Here is a 14307-nt window from a genome sequence, read left to right as displayed (position 1 = left end):
TTTAATGTTTAGTTGTAATTTATACTTTGTATAGACTTTAAGGGGTCCTTTTACTAAGGTGTGCTGAAAAATGAACTATGCTAGTGTAGGCATGTGTTTTGGGAATGCGCAGATCCATTTTTCAGCACGCCTGTAAAAAAGGCCTTTTTAAAATTTTTGCCGAGAATGGATGTGCGGCAAAATAAAAATTGGCACATATCCATTTTGGGTCCGAGACCTTACCGCCACCCACTGACTTAGCGGTAAGGTCTCATGCAGTAACTGTGCAGTAATTGTCTACGTGCGTAGAATGACAATTACCGCCCAGTTTCCACCGCACACCTGAAAATAAAAATTATTTTCCGGCATGCATAACGGATGCGCATAAAAAATGAAATTACTGCCTGGGCCATGTGGTAGCCGGGTAGTAACTCCAAATTGATGCACACGCCTAAGTGGCTTAGTAAAAGGATCCCTAGGTTATTATAAATATGTGTTTTTCTAGACTCCTGATGCAGGCACATTAGCCAAAAGACAGTACTGTGTTGAGTCCTTTTGAGTATTTTCAGAAGCCAGCGAGAGTGGCGTGAGAGCGGACTTCCGCTGGTGCACATTTTCAATGCGACACATTGAGAAAAAAATAGGTGCCGGAGCTGGCGGAACTCTGTTTGGGGGAGCAGCCGCTCCCCTGGCACCCCCCTGGCTACGCCACTGAGTATTTTCATGTAATAAAAGTATTCTTATACACCTTCATCATCCACATGGTTTCTTCTGGAAGTGTCCTGTTGATTACACTACTTCGCTTTTCCCTTATCTGCCCTTATGTTCTTCCACTTTGTGGTAAACCTTTGCGTGTCATTCAGTTGAGCCATGAGGATTAAGTAGACCTTTCAGGTTTCTTCATTCAATTCCCAAATAAACCCAACTAATAAAGAAAAAAATGTATGTGCTGGTTCTCAGTAGTCTGATGCATTGCTGAAGGTTAATTTGGCAAGAAACAAGGGATAGTTCCATAATGGCAAAAAGTTTGAGGGTTTAAAAAAATTTTTTTTAAAGGTTTGTCCATTTACACACAGCTATATTCTGTTGAAGTTTTTAAAATGACCTTTTACATAAAATACAGTGCTTTGACAACCACCATATGCATAACTCACATTATCATCCAAAAACCGGACGTATTCTCGGCCAAATGTTCCAATGGGCAGCTCACGGAGCTTGTGCACTTCCAGGGTGGACATCTGGATCCTTGGCCTTTCTCTGCCAAAAGGAGAGCGTCAGTCATGCTTTTAGTTGTATGTTAGCTGAAGCAGTCACTTATCAAAGGAAGAGGGTCTAGGAAGGTCTCAAAGACCAGATCTACAAGGGGGAGAGACTAGGATGAGGAATTCCTATAAGACAGATTTGTGGGAGCAGGAGAGATAAGGAGCATGCCTGGGAGAGCACCCTTATCTAACACACAAGAAGTAAAAGGGAAAGAGATTTTAGATTTAGTTCATGCCTTTTTCATTTGTAGCTCCCTGGAGAACCTACAGTCTAAGCCTGTAGATGAGGGAATGTTGGTTTAAGTGACTTGCTCAAGATCACAAGGAATTGAAGTGGGATTTGAACCTTCCAGGCTACTCTTCTAGAAGAACAGTAGAGGTCCACACGTATCTTTTAGGCAGACTGAGGGCAACTTTCTGCCATCCTATTAACCTGCATGAAAGGCTTTGAAAAATATCTTCATCGTAATTTTAAAAACTCTAAGGAGGTATATATGCACTTAGTGAGACTGAAATTTAAATCCAAAGATCACACTTGCTTAAATAATTATTTGTACACAACGGCGGGAATGGAAAAAGCTCATGCAGATGTTATGATGATTCTGTACTATGCATCAGAATAGGACACCCACAGCTATTGGATATTGTAATTTGTAAGTAACTGTACTAAACAGAATCTGAATAAACTTACTGTTTAATTTCTTTTAAGATAATAAACTTATCATTATATTGGTTACACTTCAGTGGCTAGTACCAACCCTAGGAACAAGTTTGGTCATTCCTTGTCATCAATAAGTGGATACCAAACTTGAGATAGCGAATGATACATACCTGTAGCAGGTGTTCTCCGAGGACAGCAGGCTGATTGTTCTCACGACTGGGTTGACGTCCACGGCAGCCCCCACCAACCGGAACAAAACTTTGCGGGCGGTCCCGCACGCAGGGCACGCCCACCGCGCATGCACGGCCGTCTTCCCGCCCGTGCGCGACCGTTCCCGCTCAGTTGAATGACAAGCAAAAAAGAGTAAAACGCAACTCCAAAGGGGAGGAGGGAGGGTAGGTGAGAACAATCAGCCTGCTGTCCTCGGAGAACACCTGCTACAGGTATGTATCATTCGCTTTCTCCGAGGACAAGCAGGCTGCTTGTTCTCACGACTGGGGTATCCCTAGCTCTCAGGCTCACTCAAAACAAGAACCCAGGTCAATTGAACCTCGCAACGGCGAGGGCATAACAGAAATTGACCTACGAAGAACAACTAACTGAGAGTGCAGCCTGACCAGAATAAATTCGGGTCCTGGAGGTTGGAGTTGGATTTAAACCCCAAACAGATTCTGCAGCACCGACTGCCCGAACCGACTGTCGCGTCGGGTATCCTGCTGGAGGCAGTAATGTGATGTGAATGTGTGGACAGATGACCACGTCGCAGCCTTGCAAATCTCTTCAATAGTGGCTGACTTCAAGTGGGCCACCGACGCTGCCATGGCTCTGACACTATGAGCCGTGACATGACCCTCAAGAGTCAGCCCAGCCTGGGCGTAAGTGAAGGAAATGCAATCTGCTAGCCAATTGGAGATGGTGCGTTTCCCGACAGCGACCCCTTTCCTATTGGGGTCGAAAGAAACAAACAATTGGGCGGACTGTCTGTGGGGCTGTGTCCGCTCCAAATAGAAGGCCAACGCTCACTTGCAGTCCAATGTGTGCAACTGACGTTCAGCAGGGCGGGTATGCGGTCTGGGAAAGAATGTTGGCAAGACAATTGACTGGTTAAGATGGAACTCTGACACCACCTTTGGCAGGAACTTAGGGTGAGTGCGGAGCACTACTCTGTTATGATGAAATTTAGTATATGGAGCATGAGCTACCAGGGCTTGAAGCTCACTGACCCTACGAGCTGAAGTAACTGCCACCAAGAAAATGACCTTCCAGGTCAAGTACTTCAGATGGCATGAATTCAGTGGCTCAAAAGGAGGTTTCATCAGCTGGGTGAGGACGACGTTGAGATCCCATGACACTGCAGGAGGCTTGACAGGGGGCTTTGACAAAAGCAAGCTTCTCATGAATCGAACGACTAAAGGCTCTCCAGAGATGGCTTTACCCTCTAAACGAAAATGATAAGCACTAATCGCACTAAGGTGATTCCTTACTGAGTTGGTCTTGAGGCCAGACTCTGATAAGTGCAGAAGGTATTCAAGCAAGTTCTGTGCAGGACAAGAATGAGGTTCTAGGGCCTTGCTCTCACACCAAACGACAAACCTCCTCCACTTGAAAAAGTAACTCTTTTTAGTGGAATCCTTCCTAGAGGCAAGCAAGACACGGGAGACACCCTCAGGCAGACCCAACGAAGCGAAGTCTATGCCCTCAACATCCAGGCCGTGAGAGCCAGAGATTGAAGGTTGGGGTGCAGAAGCGCTCTGTCGTTCTGTGAAATGAGAGTCGGAAAACACTCCAATCTCCACAGTTCTTCGGAGGACAACTCCAGAAGTAGAGGGAACCAGATCTGACGGGGCCAAAAAGGTGCTATCAGAATCATGGTGCCATGGTCTTGCTTGAGCTTCAGTAAGGTCTTCCCCACCAAAGGTATGGGAGGATAAGCATACAGGAGGCCGGTCCCCCAATGGAGGAGAAAGGCATCCGACGCTAGTCTGCCGTGTGCCTGTAGTCTGGAACAGAACAGAGGCAGCTTGTGGTTGGTCTGAGAGGCGAAAAGGTCCACCGAGGGAGTGCCCCACTCTCGGAAGATCTTGTGTACTACTCTGGAATGGAGCGACCACTCGTGCGGTTGCATGACTCTGCTCAGTCTGTCGGCCAGACTGTTGTTTACACCTGCCAGGTATGTGGCTTGGAGAAGCATGCCGAACTGACAGGCCCAACGCCACATCCCGACGGCTTCCTGACACATGGGGCGAGATCCGGTGCCCCCCTGCTTGTTGATGTAATACATTGCAACCTGACTGTCTGTCCGAATTTGGATAATTTGACAGGACAGCCGATCTCTGAAAGCCTTCAGTGCGTTCCAGACCGCTCGGAGCTCCAGGAGGTTGATCTGAAGATCTTTTTCCTGGAGGGACCACAGTCCCTGGGTGTGAAGCCCATCAACATGAGCTCCCCACCCCAGGCGAGATGCATCCGTCGTTAGCACTTTCGTGGGCTGTGGAATTTGGAATGGGCGTCCCAGGGTCAAATTGGTCCGAATGGTCCACCAGTGCAGTGAAGTGCGGCAACTGATGGAGAGGCGGATGACATCTTCTAGATTCCCGGTGGCCTGGCACCACTGGGAAGCTAGGGTCCATTGAGCAGATCTCATGTGAAGACGAGCCATGGGAGTCACATGAACTGTGGAGGCCATATGACCGAGGAGTCTCAACATCTGCCAAGCTGTGACCTGCTGAGACGCTCTGGTCTGGGAAGCGAGGGACAGGAGGTTGTGGGCCCTCGCTTCGGGAAGAAAGGCCTGAGCCGTCTGAGAATTCAGCAGAGCTCCTATGAATTCCAGAGATTGGACTGGCTGGAGATGGGACTTTGGGTAATTTATCACAAACCCCAGCAGCTCCAGGAGGTGAATAGTGCACTGCATGGACCGGAGAGCTCCTGCCTCCGAGGTGTTCTTGACCAGCCAATCGTCGAGATATGGGAACACGTGCACTCCCAGCTTGCGTAGATACGCCGCGACCACCACGAGGCACTTCGTGAACACCCGTGGGGCAGAGGCGAGCCCAAAGGGCAGCACACAATACTAAAAGTGCCGTGTCCCCAGGCGGAATCTGAGATACTGTCTGTGAGCTGGCAGTATCGGGATGTGAGTGTATGCGTCCTTTAAATCCATGGAACATAGCCAATCGTTTTTCTGAATCATTGGTAGAAGGGTGCCCAAGGAAAGCATCCTGAACTTCTCTTTGACCAGATATTTGTTCAGGCCTCTCAGTTCTAGGAAGGGGCGCATCTCCCCTGTTTTCTTTTCCACAAGGAAGTACCTGGAATAGAATCCCTGCCCTTCCTGCCCGGGTGGCACGGGCTCGACCGCATTGGCGCTGAGAAGGGCGGAGAGTTCCTCTGCAAGTACCTGCTTGTGCTGGGAGCTGAAGGATTGGGCTCCCGGAGGACAATTTGGTGGAGGGGAGGCCAAATTCAGGGCGTATCCGCACCTCACTATTTGGAGAACCCACTGGTCGGAGGTTATTAGAGGCCACCTTTGGTGAAAAAGTTTTAACCTCCCCCCGACTGGTAGATCGTCCGGCACGGACACTTTGATGGCGGCTATGTTCCCATGGATCCAGTCAAAAACCCGTCCCTGGTTTTTGCTGTGGAGGCGCCGGGGGCTGCTTAGGCGCACGCTGTTGACGGGAACGAGTGCGCTGGGACTGTCCCTGTGCCTGATGAGGCCTTCGGGCCGGCTGGGTGTACCTACGCTTGTTGTAGGCGTAGGGCACAGCCTGCCTGGCCCGGGAAAAACGTCCACCTGCTGAGGTGGATGCTGAAGGCGCCCGGTGGGAGAGCTTGTCGAGGGCGGTTTCCCGCTGATGTAGTTGGTCCACACCAACTGCTCGACCTTCTCACCAAAAATATTATCCCCCCGGCAAGGGACATCGGCCAGCCGCTGCTGGGTGCGGTTGTCCAGGTCAGAGGCACGCAGCCATGAGAGCCTGCGCATCACTATATCTTGGGCCGCAGCACGAGATGCCACATCACAGGTGTCATATATACCCCTGGACAGGAACTTTCTGCACGCCTTCAGCTGCCTGACCACCTCCGGAAAAGGTCTGGACTACTCCGGGGGGAGCTTGTCGACCAGGTCCGCCAGTTGCTTCACATTATTCCGCATGTGTATGCTCGTGTAGAGCTGGTAGGACTGGATGCGGGTCACGAGCATTGAAGATTGGTAGGCCTTCCTCCCAAACGAGTCCAGAGTGCGAGACTCCCGCCCCGGGGGCGCCGAGGCGGTATCCCTCGAACTCCGTGGCCTCTTGAGAGCAGAGTCCACGACCGCCGAGTCATGAGGCAATTGAGGCCGCATTAACTCTGGGTCTGAGTGGATCCTGTATTGGGACTCCGCTTTCTTGGGGATGGTGGGGTTAGATAAAGGTCTCAACCAGTTCCGAAGCAGTGTCTCTTTGAGGACATTGTGCAACGGTACCGTGGAGGACTCTCTAGGTGGTGATGGATAGTCGAGGACCTCGAGCATCTCGGCCCTCGGCTCATCCACAGAGACCACGGGGAAGGGAATGCAAATAGACATGTCCCTGACAAAGGAGGCAAAGGAGAGGCTCTCAGGTGGCGAGAGCTTCCTCTCTGGTGAAGGAGTGGGGTCGGAGGGAAGGCCCACAGACTCCTCTGAGGAGAAATATCTGGGGTCCTCCTCCTCCCCCCACGAGGCCTCTTCCTCGGTGTCGGACATGAGCTCCTGTAGCTCAGACCTCAACCGGGCCCGGCTCGACTTCGAGGCACCGAGTCCTCGGTGGCGTCGTCGAGCGATGGACTCCCGCGCCGGCGGGGATGTAGCTCCCTCCGTCGACGGGGACTCCACCTGCGTGGCGGTCGAGACCGGCGCCGCAAGCGGCGTCGGCGTCGAAGGCCTCGGCACCGGGCTAGAGCACGCCGGCGCCTCCGTCAACGGCGCCGAGGGCGCAAGCACCCCCGGCGCCGGCACAGTCTGGCACATCAGCCCTTCCAGGATGGCTCGGAGGCACTCGTCCAGGCCCGCTGTCGGGAAAGGCGAGGGGGCCGGTAGAGGTGTCGGTGCTGGAAGCTGTTCGGGTCCAGGAGACGGCACCGAAGTGCTGGTGCCCTGACGTAACGATACCTCTACCACAGAGGGGGACCGCTCCTCCCGGCGCTGCCGCTTCCTCTGAGTCGAATCATCTCTGGAGCCGGTAGCCACATGCGCCGTGGGCGACCGATGACGGTGCTTTTTTGTCTTTTTCCGGTGCCCGTCATCGGCGCTCGGCGGTACCGAAGAGGAGGAGGTAGATCCCCCTCGGCCTCGGGTCCGACAGGGTTTCGGTCCCGAGGGCCCTGGGAAGAGGGAGTGACCGGGGCCGATTGCCCACGTGGCCGCTCACTCCTGCCATCTCCGGAAGACCGGCGGGCCAACGGGACCTGTGCTCCTGGAGTCGGTGCCGTCGGTGCCGATTTCGTGGACATCGATACCGGTACCGAAGATCCGGCCGTCGACACCGATGCCATCGAAGTCGACGTCGAGGGGCCGGCGCAAGTTCCAAAAAGACGGTCCCGTAGAACTTGCCTCGCCACCTGTGTCCGTTTCCGTAAACCGAGACACAAGGTGCACGTCTTGGTATTGTGCTTCGGCCCAAGGCACTGGAGGCACCAAGCGTGAGTGTCGGTCTGCGAGATATGCCGGCCGCACCGACCACACTTCTTAAATCCACTCGGGACCTTCGAGGACATCGACGGAAAAATCGCGTCGGCGAAGTCAAAGTCGTCGATGGTGGCGGTAAAATTCACACCTCGAAAAATAAATCGACCGCGCGGCCACAAGGCCGCAACGAGACGCCCCCGCTAAAAATACGAGGGAAAAACAAAGTTTTCTCGTTTTTTTTTTTTTTTTAAACAAAATAAACAGAGAAAAACAACTAAGAAAACAACGAAGAAGAAAATCTCGCGGCAAACCCGTGATCCGGTTTCCGGGGCTGACAGAGAGAGAGACGAACACGGCTCTCTCCAGCGCGGAAAAGAAAAGACTGAGCGGGAACGGTCGCGCACGGGTGGGAAGACGGCCGTGCATGCGCGGTGGGCGTGCCCTGTGTGCGGGACCGCCCGCAAAGTTTTGTTCCGGTTGGTGGGGGCTGCCGTGGACGTCAACCCAGTCGTGAGAACAAGCAGCCTGCTTGTCCTCGGAGAAATGTTACTACCTTAGGTGTAAACTGACAACTAAAGAAAATTCCCAAAACTCAGAATGAAACAGTGCTGGAGCATCATCATCTGTATGGAGAAATTATGTCTCACCTAATAATTTCCTTTCCTTTTGTCATAGCAGATGAATCCAGAGACTTGTTGGTTATGTCCATCTACCAGCAGGGGGAGATGGAGGGCACTGAACTGAACTCAGTCATATAGGACGGAATGCTCCTTGGTCAGTTAGTATTTCTCATAACAAAGCAAAAAGAATAATTAGGCACAATATTTCACCTTCCTCACAGAGGCAAAAGAGTGAATAATAGTACAAGTGTAATTTTGAACAGCAACATACAGAAAAAACTTTAAACAGAGAAATGAACCAAACATCAAACTAGAGCAATGAAAAGAAGGGTGGGATTCTGGATTCATCTGCTGTGACTAATTTATAGGTATGACAACTTTTCCTTCCTTGTCATCGGCAGCAAATGAATCCAGAGACTTGTGGGATGTAGCAAAGCAGTACTTACATAGGGTGGGAATCTGAAACACCCGCAGAGATAACTGATGTTCCAAAAAAAGTGTCTGCCCAAGCTGCGACATCCAAGCGATAATGTCTGGAAAAAGTATGCAAAGAGGACCATACAGCCGCTCTACAGATTTCCTCCAGAGAGAAAGTCCTAGACTCCGCCCAGGAAGTTAATGGTGTTCATGCAGAAGCTGGAAGCTGCTTGCCGGAAAGAAGATAAGCTAAGGCTATAGCCTCTTTAATCCAATGAGTAATGGTTGTTTTAGAAGCTGCATTACCCCGATTCTGACCCATGAGAAGAGTGAAATGATCCGAGCAATGAAATTCATTGGTAGCTTTCAAATACTAAATAAGCACATGGCAAATGTTGAGGAAACGCAACAAGTGAATGTCTTTCTTATCATCCTCCTCTCGAAACGAGAAGTAAAAGGTTGATTGACGTGAAATGCAGACACCATTCTTAGGAAGAAAAGAAAGAACTGTTCAAATTGTTACTCCTGCTTCAGAGAATGGATCTCTACAGGATAATGCCTGACGCTCAGAAACCCTGTGCACAAATGAGACTGTAGGGCTAATAAGGTGATTATCAACTAATTAGCTAATAATTACTCTGGTTCGAGTTTGTGGCTTGTCTCGTCTGCTTGGAGTATGATTTGCCCTAAAGTGGCTCCAAAAGGAAGAAAAGGGGTTATCACGAAGGTTTTGCTGGCAATATGAGAGAAAATTGCCACACTTTGGAAGAAAAAGAAAAAAAAATTATATATATATATATATATACACACACACACACACATATATACACATATACACTTTGGAAAAAATATATATATACATACACACACATATATATATATATATATATATATATATATATATATATATATATATATATATATACATATATATACACACAGTGTAAAACAGAAGGATAGATTATATTATTGTGGCAATGCAATAAGGACAACTTAGCAGCGACTTATCAGTATATTGTAGAACAGAAAGGTAGCAATATCAGTGCAACTAATAATTATTCCTGAGATAACTACTTGTGCAAGACCACATGCTAAGAGGTTCTGACTTATAGGAAGGACAACTAACATTACCCTGTAGGCTGCCTAGAAAAATCCTTTGGCTTCCTTTGAGAGGCATAATCGAACGCGAACGCCCATCTCCAAGGGCGTCTATCTCCGAGAATGGGTATGTGAAGGGGCGGGACAAACTGTATTTTTGAAAAAAAATGGGCGTCCATCTTTTTGCGATAATACGGTTTGTGCCGGGCAAATGCATCGGATTTGTGCGGATTTGAGCTGGGCAGTATCGTTTTTCAGCGATAATGGATACCGAAGGCGCCCAGCTCAAAAACAAACAAATCCAAGGCACTGGGTCGTGGGAGGGGCCAGGATTCATAGTGCACTGGTCCCCCTCACATGCCAGGACACCAACCAGGCACCCTAGGGGGCACTTGTAACAATTAAAAAAAAAAAAAGTAAAATACCTCTGAAGTCCATAGCTCCCTTCCCTTGGGTGCTGAGCCCCCCAAATCCCCCCCAAAACCCACTCCTCACAACTCTACACCATTACCATAGCACTTATGGCTGAAGGTGGGCACCTAGATGTGGGTATAGTGGGTTTTGGGGGCAGTTTGGAGGGCTCCCATTTACCACCACAAGTGTAACAGGTAGGGGGGGATGGGCCTGGGTCCACCTGGCTGAAGTCCACTGCACCCACTAACAACTGCTCCAGGGACCTGCATACTGCTGTGATGGCATTTGAGGCTGGCATACAGGCTGGCAAAAAAAGGTGTTAAAGTTGTTTTTTTTTGTGGGAGGGGGTTAGTGACTACTGGGGGAGACGGGTGGTCATCCCCGATTCCCTCCGGTGGTCATCTGGTCATTTAGGGCACTTTTTTGGGACTTGTTCGTGAAAAAAAGGGTCCAAAAAAAGTGACCTGAATTCATGCTAAAAACGCCTTTCTTTTTTCGATTATCGGCCGAGGACGCCCATCTCTGCTCGGCCGATAAACACACCCCAGTCCCGCCTTCACCATGCCTCCGACACGCCCTCGTCAACTTTGGCCATTTCCGCGACAGATTGCAGTTGAAGACGGCCAAAATCGGCATTCGATTATACCTCTTTAACAAAGCTTACAAAAGTCACCCTCAATGATACAAATCATCCCCAACCCACCCAAGCACACCTAAAACACTTCTCACACAACCTACCCAACATCCGCCTATCTAAATCCTCTTTTACCTCAGCTTATGATCAACTGTATCTAAATCATGTACTGACTTTATCATAACCTTACTCTGTAAGCCACATTGAGCCTGCAAAAAGGTGGGATAATGTGGGGTACAAATGCAATAAATAAAAATAAAATAAAATTTGGGCGCCCACGGGAGACAGACGCCCATCTCCCGATTTGGGTTGAAATATGGGCTTCTTTCTCTTTTGAAAATAAGGCGGTTTGTGTGGCAGGTCTCTCCTTTCCCTCTCAGACTCCAAGCTGTTTCCCAGCTGGCTCCAGAAGAAGGCCAAGTAGATAGACTGCCTGCTCCACTGTGTCTTCCTGCTCCACTGTGTCTTCCATCTGTGTTTGATGTGGAAGGCTATCAGCAAGGAAGTTGGAATGCATACAGCTCTTCTCTGGAACTTTCTCAGTTGAAGCTAAGATGCTACCCAGTACTGGTTCTTACTCAGTATAACACATATTTGTAGTTCAGTTCCTTTATGAGCACTGAGGACTTTTTTTTTTTGTTGTTACATTTGTAGCCCACGCTTTCCCACTCATGGCAGGCTCAATGCGGCTTACATGGGGCAATGGAGGGTTAAGTGACTTGCCCAGAGTCACAAGGAGCTGCCTGTGCCTGAAGTGGGAATCGAACTCAGTTCCTCAGTTCCCCAGGACCAAAGTCCACCACCCTAACCACTAGGGCACTCCTCCAGTGATACTCGAGAGACTATATGTTGGCTAGTGAAATAACACCCATCAGAGAAAAGTGCCTGTGTAGCTCTCGTCTCTTTTGAGTATACTCCCTGAGTAGACCTCCTCCTCTGTCCGTCAGTGTCCCTCATATAGTGCACATCGTATCACACATGTAACAGCTCTCTGATTGGATGGACTGGGCAGACAAAGACTGCTGGCATGAAGTGTGCATATGGACAGTGGATAGTAAAGCTTTGGTACACTAGGACCACTGGGCACAGGAATGCCTGTGAAGATGATATAATGAAGCCTTGGTGATAGTCCTCCTTATCAGAGCTAGTACTGCAGCGCCTTACAAGATGGTCAGCAAAGATCACATACCAGTATCGATGTACATCACAGTCCTGCAGCTTCACCCCAGAGAGAGTAACATAGTAGATGACGACAGAGAAAGACCTGTACAGTCCATCCAGTCTGCCCAACAAGATAAACTCATATGTGCTACTTTATGTGTATACCTGACCTTGATTTGTATCTCCCATTTTCAGGGCAAAGTCTGTAGAAGTCTGCCCAGCACTAGTCCTGCCTCCCCCCATCAGCTCTGCCACCCAATCTTTGCTAAGCTTCCGAGGATCCATTCCTTCTGAACAGGATTCCTTTATGTTTATCCCACGCATTTTTGAATTCCGTTACCATTTTCATCTCCACTGCCTCCTGCGGGAGGGCATTCCAAGTATCCACCACTCTGTCCGTGAAAAAATACTTCCTGACATTTTTCTTGAGTCTGCCCCCCTTCAATCTCATTTCATGTCCTCTAGTTCTACCGCCTTTCCATCCACGGAAAAGGTTCGTTTACGGATTTATACCTTTCAAATATTTGAATGTCTGTATCATATCACCCCTGTTTCTCCTTTCCTCCAGGGTATACATGTTCAGGTCAGCAAGTCTGTTCTCATATGTCTTGTAACGCAAATCCCATACCATTCTTGTAGCTTTTCTTTGCACCGCTTCAATTCTTTTTACATCCTTAGCAAGATACGGCCTCCAAAACTGAACACAATACTCCAGGCGGGGCCTCGCCAATGACTTATACAGGGGCATCAACACCGCCTTTCTTCTGCTGGTCACACCTCTCTCTATACAGCCCAGCAACCTTCTAGCTATGGCCACCGTCTTGTCACACTGTTATGTCGCCTTCAGATCCCCAAATACTATCACCCCAAGATCCCTCTCCCCTTCCGTACATATCAGAATCTCACTGCCTAACACATACGTCTCTCGTGGATTTCTACTCACTAAGTGCATCACTTTGCATTTCTTCGCATTGAATTTTAATTGCCAAACCTTAGACCATTCTTCTAGCTTCCGCAGATCCTTTTTCATGTTTTCCACTCTCTCCCGGGTGTCCACTCCGTTACAAACCTTAGTATCATCCACAAAAAGGCAAACTTTTCCTTCTAACCCTTCGGCAATATCACTCACAAATATACTGAACAGAATCGGCCCCAGCACCTATCCCTGAGACACTCCACTACTCACCTTTCCCTCATCCAAGCGAATTCCATTAACCACCACCCTCTGGCGTCTGTCCGTCAACCAGTTCCTAATCCAGTTCACCACATTGGGTCTTATCTTCAGCCTGTCAAGTTTATTCAAGAGCCTCCTGTGGGGAACCATGTCAAAAGCTTTGCTGAAATCTAAGTAGATTACGTCTATAGCATGTCCATGATTCAATTCTCCGGTCACCCAGTCAAAGAATTCAATGAGATTCGTTTGGCATGATTTACCTTTGGCTTCCAGGAAATTCACTATCCTTTCCTTCAGCATGGCTTCCATTACTTTTCCAATAACCGAAGTGAGGCTTACCGGCCTGTAGTTTGCAGCTTCTTCCCTATCACCACTTTTGTGAAGAGGGACCACATCCGCTGTTCTCCAATCCCACGGAACCTCTTCCATCTCCAAGGATTTATTAAACAAATCTTTAAGAGGACCCGCCAGAACTGCTCTGAGTTCCCTCAATATCCTGGGGTGGATGCCGTCTGGTCCCATGGCTTTGTCCACCTTTAGATTTTCAAGTTGTTCATACACACTCTCTTCCATGAACGGTGCTATATCCACTCCATTCTCATATGTACTTTTGCCAGTCAATCACGGTCCTTCTCCAGGATTTTCTTCTGTGAAAACAGAACAAAAGTATCTATTTAGCAAATTTGCTTTTTCTTCATCATTTTCTACATAGTGGTTCGCAGCATCTTTCAGTCTCACAATTCCCTTTTTAGTCATTCTCCTTTCACTAATATACCTTTTTGTCACCCCGCCTTACATTTCTAGCCATTTGTTCTTCCGCTTGCGCTTTCGCCAGACATATCTCTCCCTTGGCTTCTTTCCATTTCATCCGGTATTCCTCTCCATGTTCCTCTTCTTCAGTTTTTCTGTATTTCAGGAACGCCAACTCTTTAGCCTTTATTTTCTCAGCCACTTGCTTTGAAAATAAAGGCTAAAGAGTTGGCATTCCTGAAATACAGAAAAACTCAAGAAGAGAGAAAATACAGATTTTCCTTGGAATGTCAGTCCATTTCTGTAGGAAGTCTTATCCTAAAAAGATGATTCCTGGCCTAGTCAGAGTTTGGTTCATAGGCATCAGTTCAGCAATGCAGGCCTTATGCATAGACAGGTATGGGCAGTATATCCCACTACAGACCAGGAAACCAGCTTTAAGGGTAAGGTCTTTTAAGGTAGCTTTCCTCAAAGGCTCAAAAGG

The 14307-nt window shown here is 48.7% G+C and overlaps 1 protein-coding gene across 4 annotated transcripts in view; it reads right to left on the bottom strand.

The window, feature by feature from the left end:
• The window catches only part of COQ4 (coenzyme Q4), a 66986-nt gene that overhangs the window by 33290 nt on the left and 19389 nt on the right, over positions 1 to 14307 (bottom strand). For all 4 annotated transcript variants that reach the window (XM_030206974.1, XM_030206973.1, XM_030206976.1 and 1 more), the window contains exon 4: positions 1134 to 1236. In XM_030206974.1, the coding sequence (XP_030062834.1) occupies positions 1134 to 1236 (103 nt within the window). The remainder of the gene's footprint in view (positions 1 to 1133; positions 1237 to 14307) is intronic.

This window comes from Microcaecilia unicolor, chromosome 6 (genome assembly GCF_901765095.1).
Source record: "Microcaecilia unicolor chromosome 6, aMicUni1.1, whole genome shotgun sequence".
Classification (NCBI taxonomy): domain Eukaryota; kingdom Metazoa; phylum Chordata; class Amphibia; order Gymnophiona; family Siphonopidae; genus Microcaecilia; species Microcaecilia unicolor.
The sequence above is the reverse complement of the archived record's forward strand: the minus strand, read 5'-3'. Positions and strand labels throughout refer to the sequence as shown.